The sequence below is a fragment of the Oncorhynchus masou genome, chromosome 20 (assembly GCF_036934945.1).
Source record: "Oncorhynchus masou masou isolate Uvic2021 chromosome 20, UVic_Omas_1.1, whole genome shotgun sequence".
In the NCBI taxonomy this organism is placed as follows: Eukaryota; Metazoa; Chordata; class Actinopteri; order Salmoniformes; family Salmonidae; genus Oncorhynchus; species Oncorhynchus masou.
The window spans coordinates 16327309-16346006 of NC_088231.1; the positions used below are offsets into that span (position 1 = coordinate 16327309).

At 45.4% G+C, this 18698-nt stretch overlaps 1 protein-coding gene across 1 annotated transcript; it reads left to right on the plus strand.

The window, feature by feature from the left end:
• Positions 1-3286: 3286 nt before the first annotated feature.
• Positions 3287-17163, plus strand: LOC135507043 (acidic leucine-rich nuclear phosphoprotein 32 family member B-like). The gene is made up of 7 exons (XM_064926556.1): positions 3287-3779; positions 11766-11915; positions 12207-12329; positions 12444-12621; positions 12931-13037; positions 13138-13177; positions 15250-17163. The coding sequence occupies exons 1-7, from the start codon at positions 3384-3386 to the stop codon at positions 15396-15398; spliced, it is 1143 nt and encodes a 380-aa protein (XP_064782628.1). The 5' UTR covers positions 3287-3383; the 3' UTR covers positions 15399-17163.
• Positions 17164-18698: the final 1535 nt, after the last annotated feature.

An 18698-nucleotide genomic window follows, 5' to 3' on the forward strand; every position in this document is an offset into this window, starting at 1 on the left:
ATGGTACACTGGTGGTAGCCTCTTCTGATGGTACACTGGTGGTAGCCTCTTCTGATGGTACACTGGTGGTCCCCTCTTCTGATGGTACACTGGTGCTCTCAGGTTGGACGCCACAGTCATAAGTATCTGTGTCAATGTCCACTCTACTGTGTGGGGAGTCATAGAGATGTAGGGTGCCTGTGATCGTATCACAGAGACAGATCTGAATAGATTAAATAGATCTGAATTCATACATCTGATTACATTGTAAGATATCAGTGATTGTTTATGCCGCCTAACAAAAGTACACATGGGCAAATGTCATAGGTTTCTGTGCATGTCGTAATTTCTAGCTAGCCAACCAGCAACTTACTAACTGCCAACCAGACAGCCTGCCAGGCCTTGTGCCACATTCAAGTGCTGGTCGGAACTCGGAATGCTAACTGGTTCAACGTAGCATGTGTATAACTGAAACCTATTAGCAAGTTTGACATTTCCGATTTGCACATGAATGGGGCATCACTGCCGATTTTTATTTTGCTTGCTGGCATTAGTGCAGTGTTTAACCAATTCACAGCCTCCTAGTGGGTTGCACACACACATGGTTTAATTGCAAAGTTGTCTCAATCATTTAACTTCTACATAGGTGTTGTAGGAGGTCAACGTTTTCACAATGCATTACACAGGCGGAATGGTTTATTTTATATTGACCTTGGTAGCCATGTTTGTTGCTAGCATAAATGCTCAAATGGGGCGCCCTTTATTACAGTGCACTTTATATATCCCCCAGCAATAATACATTGTTTTTACAGTATGTCCAACTATATTTGTGCTAAATGGAGTCCTAGACATTTTTCCTGATTCAGTAGGGACTCAGATATTTAGCTAGGCTAGCTACGCAAACAAATGTTTCACTAGTTCGGGTCATCCATCTTGTAGGCTATAACTATCATTAGCCCCCCCCCCCCCTTAAGCTACCTAGCCATAATGTAACGTCTTATATTTAAGCAATAAGGCACCCCGGGGGTTTGTGATATGGCCAATATACCGCGGCTAAGGGCTGTTCTTATTCTTATACATGACGCAACGTGGAGTGCCTGGATACAGCCCTAAGCTGTGGTATATTGGCCATATCACAAACCCCAAGGTGCCTTATTGCCAACTTTAAAGGGAGAAGGGGGATACCTAGTCAGTTGTACAACAATGCCTTCAACTTAAATGTGTGTTCCGCATTTAAGGGGGCTGCCTTGCTCAGGGGTAGAGCGACAGATTTTTACCTTGTCTGCTCAGGGATTCGATCCAGCAACCTTTTGGTTACTGGGCCAATGCTCTAACCAATAAACTGGTTTCCAATTAAATGAGAGCAGTAAAAATACATGTTTTGTCATAGCCATGTTATACCATGGCTATCAGCCAATCAGCATTCAGGGCTCGAACCACCCAGTTTATAATACTAGCTTGCTAACAGTCGATTGAAGTTATTGAGTGGCCATTTCCATATACAATGTTGCAGATCATCTTCTACTCGCCTCACATCTCAACAAATGTTATATTGTTTGATTTGATATTCATAAACAAATGTATTTTCTGGCAAGTTAAAGCTGATTTGTTACATACTCTGGTCAGTTTTAGGTAGACCCAATGATGTATATAAACCCTGGATTGCTGATGCTATTTATTGGGCATTGAGGCTTTGAAGCCACCGGTTGGCAATATTGGCACTCCAAAGTAGGAGCAGTCCTCCATAGGAATGAATGGGATTCTGCAGTATTTCAATTATGTTTCATGGGGGGGTCAAAATCAAAAGTAACAGTCAGTATCTGGTGTGGCCACCAGCTGCATCTCCTCATGGACTGCACCAGATTTGCCAATTATTGCTGTGAGATGTTATCCCACTCTTCTACCAAAGCACCTGCAAGTTCCCGGTCATTTCTGGGGGGAATGGCCCAAGCCCGCACCCTCCGATCCAACAGGTCCCAGACGTGCTCAATGGGATTGAGATCTGGCTCTTCGCTGGCCATGGCAGAAGCAGCGTTGAGAAGATTGCCTGCAATGACAACAAGCTCAGTCCGATGATGCTGTGACACACCGCCCCCAGACCTTGACTGAACCTCCACCTCCAAATCGATCCCGCTCCAGAGTACAGGCCTCGGTGTAATCCGACCATCAGCGAAGAGCACTTTTTGCCAGTCCTGTCTGGTCCAGTGACGGTGGGTTTGTGCCCATAGGTGACTTTGTTGACCGGGATGTCTGGTGAGGACCTGCCTTACAACAGGCCTACAAGCCCTCAGTCCAGTCTATTTCAGCTCATTGCGGACAGTCTGAGCACTGATGGAGGGATTGTGTGTTCCTGGTGTAACTTGGGCAGTTGTTGTTGCCATGCTGTACATGTCCCGCAGGTGTGATGTTCAGATGTAGCTGTTTAACAGTTTAACTTTAGTCCGTCTCCTCCCCCCTACCCGGGCTCGAACCAGGGACCCTCTGCACACATCAACAACTGACACCCACGAAGCATCGTTACCCATCGCTCCACAAAAGCCGCGGCCCTTGCAGAGCAAGGGAAACACTACTTCAAGGTCTCAGAGCGAGTGACGTCACCGACTAAAACGCTATTAGTGCGCACCACCGCTAACTAGCTAGCCATTTCACATCGGTTAAAATTACACATGGCCTGCCACTGCGAGGACGATCAGCTGTCCATCCTGTATCCGTGTCTTGGGCATCTCACAGTACGGACATTGCAATTTATTTCCCTGGCCACATCTGCAGTCTTCATGCCTCCTTGCACCATGCCTAAGGCACGTTCACACAGATGAGCAGGGATCCTGGGCATCTTTCTTTTGGTGTTTTTCAGAGTCAGTAGAAAGGAGGCCTTTCGTGTCCTAAGTTTTCATAACTGACCTTAATTGCCTACCGTCTATAAACTGTTAGTGTCTTAATGACATTCCAGGTGGATGTTCATTAATTGATTATGGTTCAAGCATGGGAAACAGTGTTTAAACCCTTTACAATGAAGATCTGTGTTACTTGGATTTTTACAAATTATCTTTGAAAGACAGGGTCCTGAAAAGGGGACATTTCTTTTATTTTCTGAGTTTACTTTAAGGAACATTTTTATATTTTATGCTCAGCTCATATAATTTAAAATAATGCATTAAGTTGTCTGTAATAGAATACACGTGTCAAAAACGAATGTAGACACATGCTTTTCTATAGCTTCTAAAATACTGTTTCACAAATGAGTGCCAAGATGGCTGTAATACAGTACCCCACTCCAGGGGTTAAACACATAATTTGGTGCACCACCCCGTTCCCGAAAATGGATCGCTCCTACAGACAGTCACGTGGCCGTGGCTTGCTATATAAAGCATGCAGACAGGCGTCTAGTTATACTGAACATAAGAATGGGCAAAAAGAGTGACTTACGGGACTTTGAGCGTGGTATGATCGTCGGTTCCAGACGCGCCGGATCCAGTATCTCACAAACAGCCGCACTCTTGGGCTTTTCACGCACAGCAGTGTCTGTGGTTTACAGAGAATGGCGCGACAAACAAAAAACATCCAGTCAGCGACAGTCCAGTGGGCGTAAACAGCTCGTTGATAAGAGGGGTCGAAGGAGATTGGAAAGAATCGTGCAAACTAACAGGCGGGCTACAGTTAGACAAATAACGGCGCAGTACAACAGTGGTGTGCAGAACGGCATCTCGGAACGCACAACTCGTCGATCCTTGTCACGGATGGGCTACAGCAGCAAACGCCGGGCAAACGAAGAGTGGAAAAACATCGCCTGTGTAGATACGGTAAAGGAGGCAGTGGAATGCAGACCGTTCCATTGATTAGATAGGTCAGATTTGTTGAATGTGCGCCAAACAAAGTGGATGTATCAAATAAGGGTTTATTTATGTATTGTCACAGGCCCACAATGTGGTTACTTAAACCCGATTGATATGTTTGGCTGTTTTCGCTGTATAATGTTTAGAAGTTGCCCCTTAAGGCTCAGGAGAAGTGACGGCTAAATACTGACTCCCGTTCATATAGCTAAACTTGTTAGGTAGCATACATAAATCGGTGGTAGTCAGTCGTTTTTTTTAAAACTAACACAGTTGATTGGTTACGATGACATGATGTTGACATCCATATAAGCGTTCTACTCCGATTTTTACCTTAACGTGTAAAATACATTGCCTAAATGTAAACCAATTTCGTTGGGGCAATGAAGAAATTCGGAATCTTTCCTCCACAGCCCTTTCCCATATGCGTTTCCATGGCAATTCCATTGTTTTGGTCCAGTTCGATCGACTTCTTTACTGCATCTGTTGCGAGCGGCCAACGAATGTATATTCCCAGCCATATTATTCCTCGCAACTACCACGAAGGAAAACAAAAAACTGACAAACTGGCCAACAAGCTCCACGTTCATTGTCGATATTTTGTACTGTGTGTTAATAATTTCACATTTTATAATGTATAGGAAAGACAATTAACATGTTGGTCGCCGGCCTGAATGACATGAGACCGAGCAAAAGGCGTTGGGTGTGTGGGTTGCTAAAACTCCGTTCGACCCTCTGGCTTTTCATGCATGCACGAATACAAGTATTCAACATTGAATGCATTTTAATTCATATTTTTACGGTACTACTGCGAGTAAACAGTCATTCTTATTTGGAGCGTTTAGATCACTGCATCTCGGGAATCGCCATGTTGTCATTCTGTTTTCTTTGAAGCTCTAGAGGAAGGAACTCCATCTTTGTTTTACTAATTTCCAATAGTGTGCAACTGCAGCCTGCAATTCAGGGCGTTGTTGCATGTGGGCATTCCTGCATCTTTAGGGACGTCCCCTCCTGCATCTGTAGAAACACCCCGATAAGTCAATTGGTTCCCGCATGAATGCACCCCTAGAGCACAACATCTTCATGCTTGTGTGACACCTTTTTGAATGTGGATCAAAAGGGAAATACATGTTTCACCCTCTCCTGCTGTGTACCGGAGTCCTCTTTGTCTGCTAGCGGGACACTGTCTAGTGGTCGCTAGCACAGCAGTCGGGAGGCTGGGGTGACACTGCTAGCTTGTTAGTTAGTTAGCTAGCTAGCACACTTTCCCCCACATACCGGAGAAAACCATGCCTGACAGGCGGGTGCGAAGGACACTGTTTACCGGTCGCCCCCCACCTCCCACTAGCACAACACATGGGAGGCTGGGGTGATACCATGTGCTAACTAGCTAGCTTGCTAGTCAGCGACACTGTTAGCTTATTAGTTAACGCACGGCGTCGCCCCTCCCTGCTGTGTACCAGAGTCCTCTTTGCTAGCTAGCGGGACACTGTACCGGGTCGCTCCCACAGCAGTCGGGAAGCTGGGGAAACACTATGTGCTAGCATGCAAGTTAGCAACACTGTGTGCTAGCTTGCTAGTTAGCTAGCTAGCACACTGTCGCCCCCACGTACCGGAGAAAACCATGCCTGACATGCGGGGGCGAAGGACACTGTCTAACGGTCGCCCCCACGACAGGTGGGAGGCTGGGATGACACCATGTGCTAACTAGCTAGCTTGCTAGTCAGCGACACTGTTAGCTAGCTAACACATGTCATCGCCCCTGCCTGCTGTGTACCGGCGTCAGCCTCAGGACGAGCTGGCTAAGCTAGCACAGTGTCCTCCAACTGCTGCCGTTATTAACAGAACTGCGGGAAAACAGTGTCCGACCGGTGGGGGCGAAGGACACTACTGGTAAAGATTTTTATAACTAACCCAAGAGCACAGAAGGCTGCTGCGGGGAGAACGACTCATAATGGCCGGAAACCACGTGTTTGATGTATTTGACCATGGTTGCCCTTAGTTTGAAGATGTAATCCAGAGACTGGTGTTTTCTCCATCTCCTTAGCTATCATTCTCTAATTCCACTGATTTAAAACTTGGTCCTCCAGAAAGTGGAGAGCAACACTTATGCAGTTCTCCTACGCAATATACTTGTAAAAAAAAAAAAGCAGCGCAAGACAGGATTACCTACACATACTGACCAGCTCAAATGGACAGAAGCGTGCTATATGGCAGACTAATCCGAACTCACCTCTCGGCATGTCCAGTCCACTCATTATCTCAGCCAATCATGGCTAGCGAGAAGGTTGCTGTCTTTCTGTGGCTAAACCAACTAGGCTCAGTATTTAACAATTTTATTTGTATTTACAGAAGGCATAGAAGTTTTATTAAGGCACATGAAAGTTATGTTTCAGAAGACATTTCTGCCAAAATATGCATTTTGATTTAAAAAAAAATATATATTCAAATGGCTCTCCTGTGAAATAGTGACCCGTGACATAGGCAAGGTTTTTTCTGAAACGAGTCACATTTGATACCATTCCACTCCAGTTATTAACACGAGTCCATTCTCCCCAATTAAGGTGCCACCAACCTCCTGTGCCCAAGATAGACCTGAGCCTGTCATTTCCAATGGGAGCAAATGAATCATAGTTGGCAGAACAACCAAGGAGATGGGCAGAGCATGCACGAGCTAGTGAGATCCTATTGGCACGTTCTATCATTTATTGCAGATTTTTCATATGGAAGACGTACATTTAAAAAAAACTTTTTTTACTTTGGCAAAGGGTAAAGTCTACAAAACTCTACTCAAAAGTCTGTTACAGATTCTAGTTTTGGAAACACAATACTGTATGGAGATCAAATGTTTAATAGATGAGAAAATTAGCAGAATGTCGGCCAGAACTCCATCTTCTCCCATTGCTGGCCACTAGGCTTCCTCTCATCACCATATTTAGTATTGCGTGACCAGATGCTAACCAGACACCAACCAGATGCTTCACATTCATACAACTGGTGAAATATCTGTTTGATTGTTCTGTGCTACTGGTGTGAACTAGCTATAACAAAGAGGAAAATCTGAAAATATTTCTCCCTCCAGCAAGTGGGGTTGTTTTGTCAACCAAGCAAGGAGTTTTTGTATGGCGGTCAATGAGTTTTGAATTTGGCCATACATTTTTGTTGACCAATTTGCTACGTGAGGTGTATTTGATCTAATATATGTTTCATAATGTTCAAGTGAAGTGTACTGATATAGGTCACGTGACAGCCAGCAACCTTCGGAAAGTATTCAGACCCCTTGACTTGTCCACGTTTTGTTATCCCATAATGACAAAGTGAAAAAGGTTGTTTAAAAAAAACCGAATACCTTATTTACATATGTATTCAGACCCTTTGCTATGAGACTCAATTGAGCTCAGGTGCATCCTGTTTCCATTGATCATCCTTGAGACACCTGTGGTGAATTCAATTGATAGGATATGATTTGGAAAGGCACACACCTGTCTATTTTAAGGTACCACAGTACACATCCGAGCAAAAACCAAGCCATGAGACAGATTGTGTCAAGGCACAGATCTGGGGAAGGGTACCAAAAAATGTCTGCATCATTGATGGCACACCAAGAACACAGTGGCCTCCATCATTCTTAAATCATTCTTAAGAAGTTTGGAACCACCAAGACTCTTACTGGAGCTGGCCGCCTGGCCAGACTGAGCAATCGGGGGAGGAGGGCCTTGGTCAGGGAGGTGACCAAGACCCTGATGGCTACTCTGACAGAGCTCCAGAGTTCCTCTGTGGAGATGGTTGTCCTTCTGGAAGGTTCTCCCATCTCTGCAGCACTTCACCAATCAGGTCTTCATGCTGGAGTGGGCAGATGAAAGCCACTCCTCAGTAAGGCACATGGCAGCCCAATTGGAGTTTGCCAAAAGGCACCTAAAGGACTCTCGGACCATGGAAAACAAGATTCTCTGGTCTGATGAAACCAAGATTGAAGTCTTTGGCCTGAATGCCAAGCGTCACGTCTGGAGGAAACCTGGCACCATTATGTGCTTCAGCCTGTGCAACGCTCCAGCTACTTTTGAGCGTTTGATGGACAGGGTGCTGGATGGCATCCCCCAACAGCAGTGTCTGGTATACCTCGATGACATCCTGGCCCATGGCAGCTCCTTCCAGTCAGCCCTGGTGGCGCTTCGGCGTGTGCTGGAGCGGGTGGCTGCCGCAGGTCTGAAGCTCCACCCCGAGAAGTGCCACTTCATGAGGAGAGAGGTGTGCTTCTTGGGTCACAGAGTGGGGAAGGAGGGGATCAGCACCATGGAGGACAAGGTGGGGGCTGTCTGAGACTGGCCCACCCCCACCAACCAGCGTCTGCTGAAGAGCTTCCTGGGCCTGGCCTCGTACTACAGGAGGTTTGTACGGGGCTTCTCAAGCATCACTGCTCCCCTGAACCGCCTGCTTCCGAAGGACAAGGCCTTCACTTTGACCGTGGAGTGTGACGAGGCCTTCAACACCCTCCACTGATCGAGGCCCCCCCTGACCTCACTTTGCCCTTTATCCTGGACACAGATGCGAGCAATGTGGACATGGGTGGGGTGCTGGCCCAGGTGGATCAGAGGGGGAGAGAGTGGTGGCGTACTTCAGCAAAACATTTGACAAACATGAGCGCCGCTACTGTGTCACCCGGCGGGAGCTTTTGGCTGTTGTGGCTTCCGTCAAACACTTCAAGCACTACCTGGGTGGCTTGCCCTTTACTGTAAGGACTAACCCCTCTGCTCTCCAGTGGCTCATGTCTTTCAGAGGGCAGGTGGCTCGCTAGTTGGAAGAGCTTCAGCCGTATGACTTCACAGTGGTGCACAGGGCAGGAGCACGCCACTCCAACGCCAAGTCTCGTCGACCCTGTACTACAGACGGCTGCCGCCACTGTGAGCGGAGAGAGGGACGGGAGAGAGAGCTGTGTGCAAAGGAGGGGTCTGTGCCACAGTGTGTCGGGCGAGCGACCTGTCTGCTGTGAGCTGCAGACTGTCGACATGGCTGAATGGGGGCAGCAGCAGGGGCGGGACACAGACCTACAGCCAGTGCTACAGTGGGTAGAGGCGCAGGTGAGGCCACCATGGGAAGAGGTGACAGCGCTCTCACTCGCGACCAAAGGGTTGTGGTCAAAGTTTGAGAGACTGCTGATGGCGTGCTCCAGCGCGCATGGAAGGAGTCTGCTACGGGAGAGGAGAGGTGGCAGGTGGTGGTCCCAAAAGCATTGCGGGAGGCTGTGCTCCAGAGTACTCATGGGGGGGTGGGGACTGGACATTTTGGGGTCACAAAAACACTGCGCCGCCTCTGCCAGGGCTTTTACTGGGGGCAGCACAAGAGGGATGTGGAGGACTTTTGCCGCCACTGTGACCACTGCACAGTGAAAAAGGGACCCCCAGGCCGCTCTCGTGCTCAGCTCCAACAGTTCCCAGTGGGGGCTCCCATGGAGAGGGTGGGAGTGGATGTAGTTGGGCCGTTCCCCACCACAGACAGTGGAAACCGCTGGGTGCTCAAGGCCATGGACTATTTCACAAAATGGCCTGAGGTCTATGCTCTGCCTGACCAGGAGGCAGAGACCATTGTCGACGCCCTGACAGTGGGGATGTTCAGCAGGTTTGGAGCTGCAGAGTCCATCCACAGCGACCAAGGCAGAAACGTTGAGTCCTGTGTGTTTGCCACCATGTGTGAGAGGCTGGGTATTCACAAGACCCGCTCTACTCCTCTCCATCCTCAAAGTGATGGCCTTGTGGAGCGCTTCAACACAATGCTTGGACAGCAGCTGGCCATCGTCTCTTCCAAACACCAGCGTGACTGGGACAAGCACCTGCCTATGGTCCTCATGGCATGCCGCTCCGCTGTCCAAGACTCCACCTCCTGCACGCCTGCCCTCCTCATGCTGGGGAGAGAGATTCGCACCCCTGCGGAGATGGCATTTGGTCGGCCCCTGGATAGCCCTTATGTTTCCCCGGGGCCGGAGTATGCCCGGAGACTCCAGGACCGCCTGGAGACAGCCCACACTTTCGCCAGAGAGCAGCTGGTGAATGCAGGTGTGAGGCAGAAAAGGAACTATGACGTGCACACCTGGGGAAGGCACTTTGTGGCTGGGGAGCTGGTCTGGGTCTACAGCCCCCCAAGAAAAAAAGGCGGATGCCCCAAGTTGGACAGGCACTGGGTGGGACCCTGCAGCGTCCTGGAGAGGGTAGGGGAGGTTGTTTACCGGGTGCAGCTTCCTCCCAGGGGGAGAAAGGTGTCACTGCACCGGGACAGGTTAGCCCCATGCAGAGGGGCCTCTTCTCCCCAAACCCCAGGGACCCCCACAATTTCCCCTCTCTGGCAATGACATTCTCCAGGCACCCACCCCCAGATGCCGCAAACAAGGCTCCAGACAGCCCACTCCCCCTGTCTCCCTCCCTGTGTCACTGCGTTGTTCCCCGGAGCCATGGACTGCATTCCCCATTCCCACTTCCTTGTCCCCCATATCCCTTCCTTCATCCCCTGGGTCCCAGAGGGGCAGCCCCCTGTTTCACATCTGGACACTCTGCGACCATCACGGCCACACAGGCAAAGGAGACCTCCGGGTCGCTTCAGAGACTTTGTTTGTTCCCTCGGGGACGAGGGACTTTGTGGTGGGGGGGCTGTGTAGCGACCCGCACAGACAGCTGTGTGTTATGTGTTAGGCTATAAGTGGGTTGTGTTGTACTTACCAGTGTTCGCGGTGTCCGACATGCCAATCAACCTGCTATCTGCCAATCACGGGAATGCCTGGAATGTTCTGATGCTGGGCATCCTGGTGGTTGGCAGAGTGGCGTGGAGGGGGTTGGGCAGGGGGATGGAGCATTGGAAGTTAAGACCAGGTTTAGCCATTGTTCTCTCTCTTACGTCTGGGCTTCACAAGAGAAGGTCACGGTTGGTTTGTGGGGTATCCTTAATTTATTTGGCGTGGGCTACGGCCAAACAGTAGCCTGTGTAAAGTTGGGTTAATAAACCGTCAATTCGTAAACTTGAGCCTCAGTCTGGACAATTGTTCCTTTATGATCTAGTCAGGTCATTACAATATAGAGGCTCCTGTAGGAACACCCCGATTTGTGGGCTGCAGTTGCAACCTAATTTCTAACAAACTGTCCTATCAGTTGTTCGCTCGACGGCTAGTCAATCAATTTACCTCAATGTTTTCGCTTTAGAGTATATTTGCAATCTTTTCCATTGCTGTAGGGGTAGGTAATGGTGGGCAGTCAGGCTTCTCTTGCAGGTCCTCAACTGCACGGCAGCGCTTAAAAGGGCAATGGCTAGCCTGTAGCATGCTTGCTAACAAAAAGCATTGCATGTGTCATTAGTGACTGAACAGCGGGCAAGTGAAGGTAGAACTGTATTGTGCGGTTCTTCCTCGTGGCAGCTGGTTTAAAGAAACAACCGCGGTGCCTCGACAAAACAATGCAACCAAATGCTTTTGCTGGCTCCACTCGACAGCCTTATCAATGTTTCACTTTGTTAGTGTGCAAATCATGACCTTTGATGTTCAATGTTAACTTTCTTCAACCTTTTTGTTGCACAACGACTGTCCCTGACTATTAAATGTAAACTCTGCTCTTTAAACAATTAAATGTAACATTTTGTAACTAGGAACTGAGCAGTTGCAAGTTCATACAGAAGTCAGGGAAACTGTCAGTGGAATAACAACCACTCCTATCATTGCGGTCCATATTTTGTGTATTGACCTTTTTCATCCTGAAGTTTAGATTAAAAGCTTTTTGTTTTTATCCATGAAAAATATTGATGCAGCAAGTTACTGTTGCCAACATGTGACTATTCTCACATGTTTCCCACAACTTTTATATAAATGCATAAAATGTTTTTCATAAATTATCCATTGAGTGTTTAATGCATCTGAAACAACAATGTAATTTCTTTTGAATTACATGGATTACAATTTAACAAATTATTTTATCCTTATAGGTACGGGAACTTGTCCTGGACAACTGCAGATCAAATGAAGGGAAAATCAAAGGCCTTACAGAAGAATTTGTCAATCTGGAATTCCTCAGTTTGATAAACGTTGGCCTAATCTCAGTCTCCAACCTTCCCAAACTTGGGAAACTGAAAAAGGTGGGGGGGGGGGTTCTCCATTCTTAACACAAGCTTACAGTAACATTTGTGTTAACTCCTTTTGAAAAATACCTTTAAATTCTGCTGGGGGGTGGTATAGAAAGAGCCATTTGTTCGTCCCTAATGGGACCCTATTCCCTATATAGTGCACTTTTGAGGGCCCTGGTCTAAAGTAGTGCTCTATGTAAGGATAGGGTTCCATTTGGGACGTAGTCATTATTTTCTGAAAGGCTGTTACTTGCTTTGGTGTTTTTGGACAGAAGTGACTGATATCTTCACATTATGTTGCAGTTGGAACTCAGTGACAACAGAATCTCTGGTGGCCTTGACGTGTTAGCAGAGAAACTCCCCAACCTCACACATCTAAATCTAAGTGGGAACCACCTGAAAGACATCAGCACGTTGGAACCTTTGGTAGGTACACCAAACTCCCAGTAGAGCACAATACAGTGCGACACCATCTCATTGTCTCAGGCTATGCCTCAAATGTCATTTTCCCATATAGTTTTGACCAATTTGGTCCCACAGAAAAAGCTGGACAGCCTGAAGTCTCTAGACTTGTTCAACTGTGAGGTGACCAACCTGAACGACTACAGGGAGAGTGTGTTCAAGCTGCTCCCTCAGCTTACCTACCTGGACGGGTACGACGTGGAGGACCGGGAGGTGACCGACTCGGACGGAGAGGTGGACGATGACGACGATGAGGGTGGGCAGCCATTTAGTTTGTGTTTCGAGGGAATACAAGGACATTTAAGTGCAGATGTACGTTGACTGGAAGGTCTTCTGTAGCTCAGTTGGTAGAGCATGGCACTTGCAACGGCAGGATACTGGGTTCGATTCCCGGGACCACCTGTTCATAAAATGTATGCTCGCATCACTATAAAACATCTGCTAAATGGAATATTTATATATTGCAATCCATATGTTTTGTCATGGAAGGTAATTCTGTATTTGTAGGGTTTGTCGGCATTTCTCTGTGATGACTGACAATGGAGGTGGTGTATTTGTTTTTTAGGAGAGGATGAGGACGTAGAGGAGGAAGATTTTGACGAGGAGGATGATGACTATGAAGAGGAGGGAGTAGTAGTAGGAGAGGATGATGAGATCAGCGAAGATAAGGAGGTAAAGCCATTTTTGGTTTGTTTGTGACCCAATAGTTTAAAAAGATCAACATGGTTTGAGAGCTCTGTGGATGCTGACCTGCTCTGTCACTTCTCTCCAGGAGGAAGATCTCGGCATTGATGATGAAGTTGACGAAGATGGTATGTCATTCATACTTTGTCACAAGCTCACTTTTGGATACTTTACTAAGTACAGTACCATATAGTATAGGGATGCATGATATATCGGTGAACATATCTGGTTAACGCCAATGTGCAAAACCGATGTCAAAGCTGACATGCATACCTATAAAGTAGGTACATGAGCTAATGACGCCATATAAAAATTTTGCGCTACACGTGCAACACAGCATTCCTAACCTAGCCCACAATGTCTGCTGTGTGGATCGAGTAGTCAACAAGTCGAGCAGTTATTTGAAAGGGTATCAATTTCAACAAGACAACTCAAAAGGCAAAATCCATTAAAGCCAAGATAATGGAATTCATTGCCCTTGACAATCAACCATTCTCTGTCGTGGGTAATGTTGTCTTTCGCCGACTGGTCGAGCACTGGTACACACTACCAATTGCTCTATTTTTCAGAATAGCTCCTACCGGAGTTACACAGTAGTAGCATTATGACATACATACTATGGAACGCCGTTTGGGTCTTTGCGTGTCAAATTATACAGTAGAACTGTCAAAGCTCTACAAAAAAGTCTGCAAACACTGGCCATGAACGATGTTTACAATACCGCGTTTAATAAAGCATCATTTGTTTGACTGCATCTTCTGGGGTAGCTAGCTTTAGGTAGCACCAATACAACCAGCTTGAAAAGCAATAACAGTAGAAACTGCAGTCATTTTCATTATTCTTAGCAATGATTTAGGAATCGTAAGTGCCACTTGTTGTTCACCTATTGAAATTGAACTTCAGTTCATGAAAATAAATAGCTAGCCAGCTACTTAACTCTGTTGCCCAATGCTAACGTTATAAGCAGCCAGTTAACTTAATCTGGCTAGTGATGCTCGACCGGACCGGGTTATGTGTGGTGAAGCTAGCCACAATAAGGATTAGGCACAATAGTGAAATTTGCAGTTTGCCTTCAAAATAAGTGTCATTGACAGTGATGCATATGAATACAAATAGTAGAATTATGCCAAACTTTTATTTTGAAGGCTAACCGCAAAGTCCACTATTGTGGCTAATCCTTATTGTGGCTAGCTTCACATAGATGGGTCCGACCACCATTAATCAAATAAGAACTGTCTTATAAATTAGGGTTATTTTAGATGACACCTAGCTATGCTAATGAAACATGGTGGTTTTGCTATGTTTTTGGGGAAGAACATTGTTTGCATCCATGAGCTAGCAAGCATATTTTTTTATGATCAGCACTGTGCGAGACAACTTTACCAGCATCATAGCATACGTACCGATGAATCGTTGGGACATATGAAATAGGAATGATGGTGTAATCAATAACTACGTAAATTAATGAACATGTTAAATTATTGTGACGTACAGTCATATTCAGGTCCTGATTGGGCAACAAGCTTAAATAAGCTTTGTTGCCCAATCAGGACCTGAATATGACTGCATGTCACAATAATTTAACGCGTTCATACATTTTTTACACTATCACTTGAATTTCATGTCACAACAATTCATCGATATCTATCTTTTTTGCCGTGCAAAGACCCAAACAGCGTTCCATATCAATCCTGGTTGAGAATGAAACGACTGAACAAATGAACGACACAGCAAGTGAAATAAATGCATTTTTATGATGTTTTACTGGTAATGGAGACATGCGTAAGTGCCATCAAAATAACTTTTTGGTCAGCTTGTGTGTAACCTTTTATTTATCTAGGCAAGTCAGTTAAGAACAACAATGACGGCCTACCCCGGCCAAACCGGGACGGCGCTGGGCCAATTGTGCACCGCCCTATGTGACCCACAATCACGGCCGGATGTGATACAGCCTGGATTTGAACCAGAGACTGTAGTGACGCCTCTTGCACGGCGTTGCGGTGCCTTAGACCGCTGCGCTCATGTTTGTGTGTTAACTATTTAACTGTACGAGAATGCTTAAAAGGCTGCTAAAATTTTAAATATTGGTTATCGGTATCAGGTTTTTTGGCAAGGAAAATGTTGCATATCGGTATCGGCCAAAAATGTCATGTCAGTGCATCACTAGTATAGTATAATGACCCTTTCCTATTTCTACCAGAAATCAAGGCTGTCCAAGGAGAGAAGAGAAAGCAAGAGCCTGACAAAGATGATTATGAGCAGAAAACGACAGCCTATCAAGTTACCAACCCCTTCCCTCTCCACCCTGACACCCACCCTGCCTACGCCACGACTCTCTCCCAGCTTTGAGACCGTCTAGGGTAGAGGTCGACCGATTAATCGGAATGGCCGATTTAATTAGGGCCGATTTTTAAGTTCTCAAAAATCTGTATTTTTGGGCACCGATTTGCCAATTTATTAATTTTTTAAATGTTTTTTTTTAAATAAATTTTCATTTTATGAATTAATTTTATACCTTTATGTAACTAGGCAAGTCAGTTAAGAACACATTCTTATTTTCAATGACGACCTAGGAACGGTGGGTTAACTGCCTTGTTCAGGGGCAGAACGACAGATTTTCACCTTGTCAGCTCAGGGGATCCAATCTTGCAACCTTACAGTTAACTAGTCCAACGCAATAACGACCTGCCTCTCTCTCATTGCACTCCACAAGGAGACTGCCTGTTACGCTAATGCAGTAAGCCAAGGTAAGTTGCTAGCTAGCATTAAATTTATCTTCTAAAAAAACGATCAATCATAATCACTAGTTAACTACACATGGTTGATGATATTACTAGATATTATCTAGTGTGTCCTAGGTTGCATATAATCTGACTGAGCATACAAGTATCTAAGTATCTGACTGAGAGGTGGTAGGCAGAAGCAGGCGTGTAAACATTCATTCAAACAGCACTTTCGGGCGTTTTGCCAGCAGCTCTTTGTTGTGCGTCAAGCATTGCGCTGTTTATGACTTCAAGCCTATCAACTCCCGAGATGAGGCTGGTGTAACCGAAGTGAAATGGCTAGCTAGTTAGCGCGCGCTAATAGCATTTCAAACATCACTCGCTCTGAGCCTTCTAGTAGTTGTTCCCCTTGCTCTGCATGGGTAACGCTGCTTCGATGGTGGCTGTTGTTGTTGTGTTGCTGGTTCGAGCCCAGGGAGGAACGAGGAGAAGGATGGAAGCTATACTGTTACACAGGCAATACTAAAGTGCCTATAAGAACATCCAATAGTCAAAGGTTAATGAAATACAAATGATATAGAGGGAAATAGTCCTATAATTCCTATAATAACTACAACCTAAAACTTCTTACCTGGGAATATTGAAGACTCATGTTAAAAGGAACCACTAGCTTTCATATGGTCTCATGTTCTGAGCAAGGAACTGAAACTTTAGCCTTCTTACATGGCACATATTGCACTTTTACTTTCTTCTCCAACACTTTGTTTTTGCATTATTTAAACCAAATTGAACATGTTTCATTATTTACTTGAGGCTAAATAGATTTTATTGATGTGTTAAAATAAATGTTCATTCAGTATTGATGTTATTGTCATTATTACAAATAAATAGAAAATCGTCCGATTTAATCGGTATCGGCTTTTTCGGTCCTCCAATAATCTGTATCGGCGTTGAAAAATCCTAATCGGTCGACCTCTAGTCTAGGGCAAGACTGTACCAGACGGTTGGTCAGAGTGGAGCTGCCTCTGCCCCATGGAATCCAGAGACATTCCCAAGGTTCTCAAGCAGCGCACCACTCCGCATTTCACTGTCAACTCCCCTTTATGTATATACCTGTGTGACGACTTCAGGATTGGGATTTCATTTTGGGTCTGCGCTTTTAATATTTTTGTTGGATGAATTATGAATACATTGTTAGGTTTATTTCTTACCCCTTTGTCTGCATTCTTTATTTTTTTTTTCCCCAAAATAAAATTGCTATAGCAACTGTGCGACAAGCGAGCTGTGATTTTGTGTGGCCGCCTGTTGCACAAATCAAGGTTATAGCCATTTTTTTTCTTACTCTCTGTATGACCAAGCTTTGTAAATAAAATGTTTACGTTTTGCGCTAGTGACAAGTCTAGAACTCATATGTATATCACACAATATGCACCAAATTCCTCAATGGATACTCTAGTCACTCTACGAGATGACCTGTTGCAGTTTATTCTATTTTGAATGAGAGGGAAAGTAAAAAGACTGCAATAGGAACAGGAGTTTCACTGCAACTCAAATTTTATGTCACATGCTTTGTAAAAAGGTGTAGACTGACAGTGAAATGCTTACTTGCAGGCCCTTTCCAACAATACAGAGAAAGGAAATTAAGTAAAGCATGTAATAAAAATAATAGCAGATGTACAATGAATAACGATAGCATGGCTATATACAAGAGGGACCAGTACCAAGTCTGTGCAGGGGTACGAGGTAGATGTGTCCATATAACTAGGAATAAAGTGACTGTAGCAGCAGTGTGGTAAGTCACAGTTCGTGCAAAAAGGGTTATTGCAGATAGACGGGGTAGCTATTTGGTTAACTACTTAAACGTAGAATATGCAGAAATCGCACCGCCATTACATGGTTGCTAAAATTCTAAGTTTGCCTAATTTCAGTTTGTGCCTAAACTCTGGACCACGAAGCCAGTTCCACTGCTTATTTGTCATTGTTCCCCTCTAATCAGGGACTGATTTAGACTTGGGACACCAGGTGGGTGCAATTAATTATCGGGTGGAACAGAAATCCAGCAGGTGCCGGACCTCAGGGTAAGAGATGAATACTACCTGTGTAGAGAATCATTGTACCATCTAAAACGCTGTGAAATATATATTCTCAATAACCAGAGTTTTTTTTTTCCAGCTGTTTGAAGCCGGTGTACAAAACCAAAAGGAAAAGACCACTAAAAACTTAACATGAAGCATAGAAATAGAGCACACATGCTGGGTGCAGAGGAACCAGGCTCTGGGGGGTGGCTAGTCTTCTAGCTGTGCTGGGTGCAGAGGAACCAGGCTCTGGGGGGTGGCTAGTCCTTTCTAGCTGTGCTGGGTGCAGAGGAACCAGGCTCTGGGGGGTGGCTAGTCCTTTCTAGCTGTGCTGGGTGCAGAGGAACCAGGCTCTGAGGGGTGGCTAGTCCTTTCTAGCTGTGCTGGGTGCAGATTTAATAGTACATGTGACCATTGAGGTCTTATCGATATTCAAGATGTTCCAACGTTCATAGATAACCAGGGTTGCTATGAGCAACAGTTCAAACACCTCAGGAGTCTGTCATTTGTCTTCGTAGCCTGGCATAGAGAAAAATAGATCATTCAATATTTCAAATGTGACTCACGTCTGATATTATTTTTAATTGTTAATGATTCCTTGTCAGGTTCATCAATCAAGGACTCGGGTACTAGGGGAACCTGAATAATAGATGATCTATTACATCAACTTATCACAGATGCAACACACAATTTTTGGTGAATTATTCATATGTCATTCTTTCACAACTGTTGCAATACAAAACATTTAAACATTAAATATTTTAAACATTGGTATGTTTAAAGATAGTAGAAAGAGTAATATCACACTATTTACAGTGTTCATTCACCTTGACTTATTCCACATTGTGTTA